General features: G+C 45.8%; 1 protein-coding gene across 1 annotated transcript in view; it reads left to right on the top strand.

Annotated features, from left to right (window-relative positions):
• LOC135544044 (relaxin receptor 2-like) overlaps positions 1–12,465 on the top strand; it is a 234,767-nt gene that overhangs the window by 115,837 nt on the left and 106,465 nt on the right. The window contains exon 7 of the mRNA XM_064971403.1: positions 6,603–6,674. Coding sequence (XP_064827475.1) covers positions 6,603–6,674 — 72 coding nt within the window. The remainder of the gene's footprint in view (positions 1–6,602; positions 6,675–12,465) is intronic.

Genomic DNA, 12,465 nt, shown 5'->3' with positions numbered 1-12,465 from the left:
AGAAAGAGAGAAAGAAAGAAGGATAGAAAGAAAGGAAGAAAGAAAGAAAGAAAGAAAGAGAGAAAGAGAGAGCGAATTAGAGAAAGCATACTCAAATTCACACAGGACACCGGATAAGACAGGAGAAATAGGATATACAGGATATAACCCCACCCACTTTGCCAAAGCACAGCCCCCACACCACTAGAGGGATATCTTCAACCACCAACTTACTATCCTGAGACAAGGCTGAGTATAGCACATAAAGATCTCCGCCACGGCACAACCAAAGGTGGGGCGCCAACCCACTCAAGTGACGCACCCCTCCTAGGGATGGCATGGAAGAGCACCAGTAAGCCAGTGACTCAGCCCCTGTAATAGGGTTAGAGGCAGGTTTTTTTTTTTACTGTCCCAGGTTGACTGCTTGTCGGTGCTGAAGAGCAGACAATCCAAGCACAGCTTCTTGGCTTGCTCACACCCAGTCATCCACGGATAGCGCTCATAATTGTTAGCTTGAAAATATCTTTCAAATCTCTTTCCTTGTTGCACTAATCCTGGCAGTGCTGGCGTTGGCCTTCCCCTCTCTACGACATTTAATTTATCGTTGGAATGTAGTCTTCAAAAGGGCAGTGGTAACAAATTAGCCACCACATCATCCTGGATAACACCTGCTGCTGCAGCCATTGTCATACAAACCATAACAAAGGATACCTCGAGTGTGGAAAAACTGGGTTTTCTGCTTGTAAATTCATTCTCGGTCTGTAGTGACATGTCTCCTGCCTTTATCCTTCATGTAACTAGGTCAGTTAAGTCAATTAACAACAAATTTATATTTTACAACGACGGCCTACCCCGGCCAGACTCTAACTCGGACTACGCTGGGAAGAGAGAGGAAGATGTTTCTCATCTGATTATCTGTTTGTGTCTTTGTTGTGTAGGAGGAATAATGTTCAGTAATATTTTTGGATTCTCTCTCTCTCTCTCTCTCTCTCTCTCTCTCTCTCTCTCTCTCTCTCTCTCTCTCTCTCTCTCTCTCTCTCTCTCTCTTTCCCCCCCCCCAAATATACACTACCGTTCAAAAGTTTGGGGTCACTTAGATATGTCATTGTTTTTGAAAACACCAGTCTCAACGTCAACAGTGAAGAGGCGACACTGGGATGCTGGCCTTCTAGGCAGAGTTGTAAATAAAAAGCCATATCTCAGACTGGCCAATAAAAAGAAAAGATTAAGATGGGCAAAAGAACACAGTCACTGAACAGAGGAACTCAGGCCAGAAGGCCAGCATCCCGGAGTCGCCTCTTCACTGTTGATGTTGAGACTGGTGTTTTGCAGGTACTATTTAAGGAAGCTGCCAGTTGAGGACTTATGAGGCATCAGTTTCTCAAACTAGACACTCTAATGTACTTGTCCTCTTGCTCAGTTGTGCACCGGGACCTCCCACCTCTCTCTATTATGGTTAGGGCCAGTTTGCGCTGTTCTGTGAAGGGAGTAGTACACAGAGTTGTACGAGATATTTTCATTTTCTTGGCAGTTTCTCGCATGGAATAACCTTCCTTTCTCAGAACAAGAATAGGCTGACGAGTTTCAGAAGAAAGGTCTTTGTTTCTGGCCATTTTGAGCCTGTAATCGAACCCACAAATGCTGATGCTCCAGATACTCAACTGGTTTCAAGAAGGACAGTTTTATTGCTTCTTTAATCAGGACAACAGTTTTCAGCAGTGCTAACATAATTGCAAAAGAGTTTTCTAATGATAAATTAGCCTTTTAAAATTTCAAACTTGGATTGGTTAACACAACGTGCCTTTGGAACACAGGAGTGATGTTTGTATCACAGTGCCTTGCGAAAGTATTCGCCCCCCTTGAACTTTGCAACCTTTTGCCACATTTCATGCTTCAAACATAAAGATATAAAACTGTATTTTTTAAATTATTCAGCCCCCTTAAGTTAATACTTTGTAGCGCCACCTTTTGCTGCGATTACAGCTGTAAGTCGTTTGGGGTATGTATATATCTATCAGTTTTGCACATCGAGAGACTGAAATTGTTTCCCATTCCTCCTTGCAAAACAGTTCGAGCTCAGTGAGATTGGATGGAGAGCATTTGTGAACAGCAGTTTTCACAGATTCTCGATTGGATTCAGGTCTGGACTTTGACTTGGCCATTCTAACACCTGGATATGTTTATTTTTGAGCCATTCTATTGTAGATTTTGCTTTATGTTTTGGATCATTGTCTTGTTGGAAGACAAATCTCCGTCCCAGTCTCAGGTCTTTTGCAGACTCCATCAGGTTTTCTTCCAGAATGGTCCTGTATTTGGCTCCATCCATCTTCCCATCAATTTTAACCATCTTCCCTGTCCCTGCTGAAGAAAAGCAGGCCCAAACCATGATGCTGCCACCACCATGTTTGACAGTGGGGATGGTGTGGTCAGGGTGATGAGCTGTGTTGCTTTTACGCCAAACATAACGTTTTGCATTGTTGCCAAAAAGTTCAATTTTAGTTTCATCTGACCAGAGCACCTTCTTCCACATGTTTGGTGTGTCTCCCAGGTGGCTTGTGGCAAACTTTAAACAACACTTTTTATGGATATCTTTAAGAAATGGCTTTCTTCTTGACACTCTTCCATAAAGGCCAGATTTGTGCAATATACGATTGATTGCCAAAAAGCCATCCTTTTTTTTCACAAAAAAGAAACTCGAAGAGACGGGTGAAATGGATGGCTGAATGAACCCCTGATGCAGGGATTCAGAGACATATGTCTCCGTAGCCTCCGTCTCCGCTTGCGACAGGGGATACACGTGACTCTTGGGATATGCAGCGTCTACCAGGAGATCTATCGCACAATCCCCCCGTCGATGGGGTGGTAATTGAGTCGCCTTCTTTTCACAGAAGGCGAGAGCCAAATCGGCATATTCGGGGGGAATGCGCACGGTGGAGACCTGGTCTGGACTTTCCACCGTAGTAGCACCAACGGAAACCCCTAAACACCTACCTGAGCATTCTCGCGACCACCCTGTGAGAGCCCTCTGTGGCCAAGAAACAGTGGGGTTATGACAAACTAACCAGGGTAGGCCTAGCACCACAGAATACGCAGGAGAATCAATAAGGAAAAGACTAATCTTCTCCTTGTGACCCTCCCGCGTTATCATACACAAAGGTGCGGTTACCTCCCTGATAAACCCTGACCCTAATGGTCGACTATCTAAGGCATGAATAGGGAAAGGCATATCCACAGGAACAATAGGGATCCCTAAACTATAAGCTAGACTTTTATTAATGAAATTCCCAGTCGCACCTGAATCTACTAGCGCCTTATACTGGGAATGCAGTGAAAAATCAGGAAAAGAGACAGAGACAAACATACATGGGTACAAGGACCCGACGCGCACCTATACAACAAACACACTACACTGACAATAAAACAATCTCTGACAAAGACATGAGGGGAAACAGAGGGTTATATACACAACAGGTAATGAATGGGATTGAAAACAGGTGTGTGGGAAGACAAAACAAATGGAAAATGAAAAAAGGATCAATGATGGCTAGAAGACCGGTGACGTCGAACGCCGAGCACCGCCCGAACAAGGAGAGGCAACGACTTCGGTAGAAGTCGTGACAACAGTTTTATATCTTTATGTTTGAAGCCTGACATGTGGCAAAAGGTTGCAAAGTTCAAGGGGGCCGAATACTTTCACAAGGCACTGTAATGGGCCTCTGTACGCCTGTGTAGATATTCCATTAAAATCATCCGTTTCCAGTTACAACAGTCATTTTCAACAGTAACAATGTCTACACTGTATTTCTGATCAATTTGATGTTATTTTAATGGACAAAAAAATGCTTTTCTTTCAAAAACAAGGACATTTCTAAGTGACCCCAAACTTTTGAACGGTAGTGCATATATATACACACTGCTCAAAAAAATAAAGGGAACAACACAATGTAACTCCAAGTCAATCACACTTCTGTGAAATCAAACTGTCCACTTAGGAAGCAACACTGATTGAGAATACATTTCACTTGCTGTTGTGCAAATGGAATAGACAACAGGTGGAAATTATAGGCAATTAGCAAGACACCCCCAATAAAGGAATGGTTCTGCAGGTGGTGACCACAGACCACTTCTCAGTTCCAATGCTTTCTGGCTGATGTTTTGGTCACTTTTGAATGCTGGCGGTGCTTTCACTCTAGTGGTAGCATGAGACGGAGTCTACAACCCACACAAGTGGCTCAGGTAGTGCAGCTCATCCAGGATGGGACATCAATGCGAGCTGTGGCAAGAGGTTTTGCTGTGAGTGTAGTGTCCAGAGCATGGAGGCGCTACCAGGAGACAGGCCAGTACATCAGGAGACGTGGAGGAGGCTGTAGGAGGGCAACATCCTAGCAGCAGCAAGGAGTAGCAGGAGGAGCACTGCCAGAGCCCTGCAAAATGACCTCCAGCAGGCCACAAATGTGCATGTGTCTGCTCAAACCATCAGAAACAGACTCCATGAGGGTGGTATGAGGGCCCGACGTCCACAGGTGGGGGTTGTGCTTACAGCCCAAGACCGTGCAGGACGTTTGGCATTTGCCAGAAAACACCAAGATTGGCAAATTCACCACTGGCGCCCTGTGCTCTTCACAGATGAAAGCAGGTTAACACTGAGCACATGTGACAGATGTGACAGAGTCTGGAGACGCCGTGGAGAATGTTCTGCTGCCTGCAACATCCTCCAGCATGACCGGTTTGGCGGTGGGTCAGTCATGGTGTGGGTTGACATTTCTTTGGGCGGCCGCACAGCCCTCCATGTGCTCGCCAGAGGTAGCCTGCCATTAGGTACCGAGATGAGATCCTCAGACCCCTTGTGAGACCATATGCTGGTGCGGTTGGCCCTGGGTTCCTCCTAATGCAAGACAATGCTAGACCTCATGATGTGGCTGGAGTGTGTCAGCAGTTCCTGCAAGAGGAAGGCATTGATGCTATGGACTGGCCCACCCGTTCCCCAGACCTGAATCCAATTGAGCACATCTGGGACATCATGTCTCGCTCCATCCACCAACGCCACGTTGCACCACAGACTGTCCAGGAGTTGGCGGATGCTTTAGTCCAGTTCTGGGAGGAGATCCCGCAGGAGACCATCCGCCACCTCATCAGGAGCATGCCCAGGCGTTGTAGTGAGGTCATACAAGGCACGTGGAGGCCACACACACTACTGAGCCTCATTTTGACTCGTTTTAAGGACATTACATCAAAGTTGGATCAGCCTGTAGTGTGGTTTTCCACTTTAATTTTGAGTGTGACTCCAAATCCAGACCTCCATGGGTTGATAAATTTGATTTCCATTGATCATTTTTGTGTGATTTTGTTGTCAGCACATTCAACTATGTAAAGAAAAAAGTATTTAAAAATGATATTTCATTCATTCAGATCTAGGATGTGTTATTTTAGCGTTCCCTTTATTTTTTTGAGCAGTGTATTTATTTGTATATTTTTTTAAACGGTCCCACCTATTGTAAGTGAAAATGTGATTGGTTCATTCCACTGTCACTCCATAATATGCCCTAAAACAGTTGAATGGCTTGCTACCTTCTGTACAGCTTCTGAAGGCCTAGCCAACGACTCGCTGAGCTAATTAGATTTTTATACTGAGAGACTGCCAAAGAAAAATACTGATTATTATATAGTTTTTTGCTTTATCCCTTTAATTTCCAACACACACGGAAGAGATTAAGTCCGAAAATCATAAACAATTATTGCAAAGATTAAATTAAAATTAAAATTAAAAATAAAATGTTATATCCCCACTGCTTAAACCAGACTATGTCAGCTGTAAACTATAGGTTGTAAATACACTATAGGCCTGTGTCCCAAATGCACCCAATTACCTATATAGTGCATTACTTTTGACCAGGCCACTATGGGCCCTGGGTGAAAGTTTTAAAGATACTTTATTCAAGGCAGTTTGATTGCTGAATGCTGTGTGAATTCGCATTGTGCTAAAATTGTATCGTTTTGGATGAAGATAAAAATGATGAGCTACTAAGGGCTGACTCACTATTTGTGAAAAGGGAAAGAGAAAGGAGGGAGGAGGAAGGAGTAAGGAAGGAGGAGGAAGGAGAAAGGAGGGAGGAGGAAGGAGGGAAGAGGGGGGGAAGGAGGGAGGAGGAAGGGGGAAGAGGGGGAAAGGAGGGAGGAGGAAGGAGGGAGAGGAAAGGAGGGAGGAGGAGGAGGAGGAGGAAGGAAGGAGATGGGGGAAAGGAGGGAAAGAAAGGAGCGAGGAGTAAGTAGGGAGGATGATTTTTTTGTCATTTCTTTTTTATTTAACCTTTATTTAACTCGGCAAGTCAGTAAAGAACAAGTTCTTATTTACAATGACTGCCTACCCCGGCCGATGCTGGGCCAATTGTGCGCAGCCCTGTGGGACTCTCAATCACAGCTGGTTGTGATACAGCCTGGAAACTAGGTGGGAGGAGGGAGGAGAAAGGAGGATGTTTCTCATCTGATTGTCTGTTTGTGTCTTTGTTGTGTAGGAGGAATAAAGTTCAGTAATATTTTTTTATATATTAACTCTCTCTCTCTTTCCCTCTCCCTCCTCCCTCCCTCTCTCTCTCTCTTTCCCTCTCCCTCCCTCTCTCTCTCAGGTTTCTCAGTGAGAATTCCATCTCATCTCTCAGCCCGGGTGTGTTCAGTGATCTCCGTAATTTATGGTGGCTGTGAGTACAGAGTTGGTACACTGCATACACACACACACACACAAATACTGCAGACTGCATCAAAGGGCGGATTTGGGCCATTCTGCAGTGTAGACAGTAAAAAGAAACCAGCTGAGCCTGTATCACCATATTTCTCTTTTATTAGACATTATCACAGAAGAATGCAGCTCAAAGTAATCCATTTGATCACATCAAAATGATTAGAAACTCCTCTTTGTTTTATGTCTTTGTTTTGAAAGAGGTTTTGAGTAAAAACCTGAGGTGGGGTCTTATTTTAGCAGAACAGAGATAACACATTGAATTGCATGTCACCGGAAGAAATGGCAGCAGTTTTACTATTTGAAACTTATTTTGTACATAATGTTTCTGCCACCGTATCTCACGGCAAAAAAAAGAGCTCCTGGACATCAGAACAGCGATCACTCACCTCGTATTGAAAGACAATTTTTTCATTAACAAGTTGGACGAGAGGGATTTACTCCAGACCACCGACAAGGTCCCCGTCTCCTTAGTATCAGGACAGAGATCACTCTCCTCGGATTAGACAAAGAGCTTCTGGATATCAGGACAGCGATCACTCACCTCGGATTAGACAAAGAGCTCCTGGATATCAGGACAGCGATCACTCACCTCGGATTAGACAAAGAGCTCCTGGATATCAGGACAGCGATCACTCACCTCGGATTAGACAAAGAGCTTCTGGATATCAGGACAGCGATCACTCTCCTCGGATTAGACAAAGAGCTTCTGGATATCAGGACAGCGATCACTCACCTCGGATTAGACAAAGAGCTTCTGGATATCAGGACAGCGATCACTCTCCTCGGATTAGACAAAGAGCTTCTGGATATCAGGACAGAGATCACTCTCCTCAGATTAGACAAAGAGCTTCTGGATATCAGGACAGAGATCACTCTCCTCAGATTAGACAAAGAGCTCCTGGATATCAGGACAGTGATCACTCTCCTCGGATTAGACAAAGAGCTTCTGGATATCAGGACAGAGATCACTCTCCTCAGATTAGACAAAGAGCTCCTGGATATCAGGACAGAGATCACTCTCCTCGGATTAGACAAAGAGCTTCTGGATATCAGGACAGAGATCACTCTCCTCGGATTAGACAAAGAGCTTCTGGATATCAGGACAGCCATCACTCACCTCGGATTAGACAAAGAGCTTCTGGATATCAGGACAGCGATCACTCACCTCGGATTAGACAAAGAGCTTTTGGATATCAGGACAGCGATCACTCACCTCGGATTAGACAAAGAGCTCCTGGATATCAGGACAGAGATCACTCTCCTCGGATTAGACAAAGAGCTTCTGGATATCAGGACAGCCATCACTCACCTCGGATTAGACAAAGAGCTTCTGGATATCAGGACAGCGATCACTCACCTCGGATTAGACAAAGAGCTTTTGGATATCAGGACAGCGATCACTCACCTCGGATTAGACAAAGAGCTTTTGGATATCAGGACAGTGATCACTCACCTCGGATTAGACAAAGAGCTTTTGGATATCAGGACAGTGATCACTCACCTCGGATTAGACAAAGAGCTCCTGGATATCAGGACAGCGATCACTCACCTCGGATTAGACAAAGAGCTCCTGGATATCAGGACAGCGATCACTCACCTCGGATTAGACACAGAGCTTCTGGATATCAGGACAGCGATCACTCACCTCGGATTAGACAAAGAGCTTCTGGATATCAGGACAGCGATCACTCTCCTCGTATTAGACAAAGAGCTTCTGGATATCAGGACAGCGATCACTCACCTCGGATTAGACAAAGAGCTTTTGGATATCAGGACAGCGATCACTCACCTCGGATTAGACAAAGAGCTTCTGGATATCAGGACAGCGATCACTCACCTCGGATTAGACAAAGAGCTTCTGGATATCGGGACAGCGATCACTCACCTCGGATTAGACAAAGAGCTCCTGGATATCAGGACAGCGATCACTCACCTCGGATTAGACAAAGAGCTCCTGGATATCAGGACAGCGATCACTCACCTCGGATTAGACAAAGAGCTTTTGGATATCAGGACAGCGATCACTCACCTCGGATTAGACAAAGAGCTCCTGGATATCAGGACAGCGATCACTCACCTCGGATTAGACAAAGAGCTCCTGGATATCAGGACAGCGATCACTCACCTCGGATTAGACAAAGAGCTCCTGGATATCAGGACAGCGATCACTCACCTCGGATTAGACAAAGAGCTCCTGGATATCAGGACAGCGATCACTCACCTCGGATTAGACAAAGAGCTTCTGGATATCAGGACAGCGATCACTCACCATAGGATTAGACAAAGAGCTTCTGGATATCAGGACAGCGATCACTCACCATAGGATTAGACAAAGAGCTTTTGGATATCAGGACAGCGATCACTCACCTCGGATTAGACAAAGAGCTTCTGGATATCAGGACAGCGATCACTACCTCGGATTAGACAAAGAGCTTCTGGATATCAGGACAGCGATCACTCACCTCGGATTAGACAAAGAGCTTCTGGATATCAGGACAGCGATCACTCACCTCGGATTAGACAAAGAGCTTCTGGATATCAGGACAGTGATCACTCACCTCGGATTAGACAAAGAGCTTCTGGATATCAGGACTGCGATCACTCACCTCGTATTAGACAAAGAGCTTCTGGATATCAGGACAGTGATCACTCACCTCGGATTAGACAAAGAGCTTCTGGATATCAGGACAGTGATCACTCACCTCGGATTAGACAAAGAGCTTCTGGATATCAGGACAGAGATCACTCACCTCGGATTAGACAAAGAGCTTCTGGATATCAGGACAGTGATCACTCACCTCGGATTAGACAAAGAGCTTCTGGATATCAGGACAGCGATCACTCACCTCGGATTAGACAAAGAGCTTCTGGATATCAGGACAGCGATCACTCACCTCGGATTAGACAAAGAGCTTCTGGATATCAGGACAGCGATCACTCACCTCGGATTAGACAAAGAGCTTCTGGATATCAGAACAGCGATCACTCACCTCGGATTAGAGAAAGAGCTTCTGGATATCAGGACAGCGATCACTCACCTCGGAGTAGACAAAGAGCTTCTGGATATCAGGACAGTGATCACTCACCTCGGATTAGACAAAGAGCTTCTGGATATCAGGACAGTGATCACTCACCTCGGATTAGACAAAGAGCTTCTGGATATCAGGACAGCGATCACTCACCTCGTATTAGACAAAGAGCTTCTGGATTTCAGGACAGCGATCACTCACCTCAGATTAGACAAAGAGCTTCTGGATATCAGGACAGCGATCACTCACCTCGGATTAGACAAAGAGCTTCTGGATATCAGGACAGAGATCACTCACCTCGGATTTGACACAGAGTTTCTGGATATCAGGACAGCGATCACTCACCTCGGATTAGACAAAGATTTTTTTCTTCAACAAGCAGAACGCACAGGATGTACTTCGGACACCCGACAAGGCCAGGATCCCCGTCATTGGCAAGAGAAAGAGACGCAGGTACAGAGGACACAGAGCGGGGTTCCTCGTAAGGATCCGCAGACGGCGAGTGGGAAAGCCACCGTTAACATCAATATCACTTGACAACGGGCAGTCATTGGACAATAAATTAGACGTGGTACGATCACAAATATCAACCAATAGGACATCAGAAACTGTAACATCTTATGTTTCACAGAATCATGGCTGAATGATGATATGGATATTCGGCTAGCGGGATATACGCTGCACCGGCTAGGTAGAACAGCACACTCTGGTAAGACGAGGTGGGGGGGGGGGTCAAACCATCAAGCAGGCAAAGCATCAATACAGGGCTTGAATACAAGATTGAATCGTACCACACCGGCTCCGACGCTCGTCTAATGTGGCAGGGCTAACAAACTGTTACAGACTACAAAGGGAGGCACAGCCACGAGCTGCCCAGTGGCACGAGCCTACCAGACAAGCTAAATCACTTCTATGCTCACTTCGAGGCAAGCAACACTGAGGCATGCATGAGAGCATCAGCTCTTCCGGACGACTGTGTGATCACACTCCGTATCCGACGTGAGTAAGACCTTTAAACAGGTCAACATACACAAGGCCGCAGAGCCAGATGGATTACCAGGACATGTACTGACCAACTGGCAAGTGTCTTCAATGACATTTTCAACATGACCCTGATTGAGTCTGTAATACCAACATGTTTCAAGCAGACCACCATAGTCCTTGTGCCCAATAACACAAAGGCAACCTGCCTAAATGGCTACAGAGTGGTAGCACTCACGTCAGTCCCCTCCTGTACTCCCTGTTCACCCACAGCTGCGTGGCCAGGCATGAAACCAACACCATCATTACGTTTGCAGACTACACAACAGTGGTAGGCCTGATCACCGACAACGACGAGACAACTTATAGGGAGGAGGTCAGAGACCTGGCCGGGTGGTGCCAGAATAACAACCTATCCCTCAACATAATCAAGACAAGGGAGATGATTGTGGACTACAGGAAAAGGAGGATCGAGCACACCCCCATTCTCATCAACTGGGCTGTAGTGAGAGCTTCAAGTTCCTTGGTGTCCACATCACCAACAAAATAGAATGATCCAAACACACCAAGAGGGCACGACAAAGCCTATTCCCCCTCAGGAAACTAAAAATATTTGGCATGGGTCCTCAGAACCTCAAAAGGTTTTACATCTGCAGCATCAAGAGGATCCTGACTGGTTGCATCACTGCCTGGTACGGCAACTGCTCGGCCTCCGACCGCAAGGCACTACAGAGGGTAGTTTGTACGGCCCAGTACTTCACTGGGGCTAAGCTGCCTGCCATCCAGGACCTCTACACCAGACGGCCCTAACAATTGCCAAAGACTCCAGCCACCCCAGTCATAGACTGTTCTCTCTCTTACTGCACGGCAAGCGGTATCGGAGTGCCAAGTCTAGGTTGTTTACGTTCCCCAGTTTGTGTTGTAGTTTGTGTATTTGCATGTGTTTATTTCAGGAAATGGCTTCCTGAAATCCCTCAAGCAGCTGATTGGTCGACTCCATGGCTAATTGGAGAGCTGACCCCGCCCCCTCGTCAAGACGCAGCTGTCTCCAGTTACACATTAATTCTGAAGCTATATAAAAGCCAGTGTTCTGTTCAGGAGGTTCATTTGCTGGGAGGTCATTGCAGAGAGATTGAATGTGAGAGAATCATTGCTGAGAGAGGAGGCTGATGGCTGTGGATAATTTACTATGTTAGTTGTTGGTAGCAGTTGGTATGTTCAGTGAGTTTCTTGCTCAGATAGAGCTTATTTGATGTCCTTTGTTTCTTAGTTTGTTTGAGAAATTATTTGTTCTCTTGTTTCATTTGTTCCCAGGGGGAAGGGGAAGGAACCTAGGGAGTGCTTAGGCAAGAGGCCCGCGGGCATACATATACCCGTAGTATATTCACTGTCTAGACACAATGGGTAAGACCTGGGCGGACCACCCCCTGTATTTTGGTTAGGGCACCAGGTGGTGCTAAATTAGGTAAGTATTGGTTAGGCAGGTAAGATAGGAGAGGGGGGGCTTTGAGATTTACTTTCTTTGCTTTGGTTCCGTCCAGCCCCTTTTCCCCATATTACCGTGTAAAGGAATAAAGTCCTTATAAACGGTACCACATTCTGTCTGTTGTCATCCTTACTCGCACCTACGGTCCATACCTTTTTCACTTCACGGAGAGTTGAGTGGTAGCAGGGTGTTGCGTTCCCTCTTCATAGAGGCGTGCGTAACATAGGTCTAAAAGGCTTCTCAACAGCTTTTAC

The sequence above is a fragment of the Oncorhynchus masou genome, chromosome 8, assembly GCF_036934945.1.
Source record: "Oncorhynchus masou masou isolate Uvic2021 chromosome 8, UVic_Omas_1.1, whole genome shotgun sequence".
Lineage (NCBI taxonomy): Eukaryota > Metazoa > Chordata > Actinopteri > Salmoniformes > Salmonidae > Oncorhynchus > Oncorhynchus masou.
The sequence above is the reverse complement of the archived record's forward strand: the minus strand, read 5'-3'. Positions and strand labels throughout refer to the sequence as shown.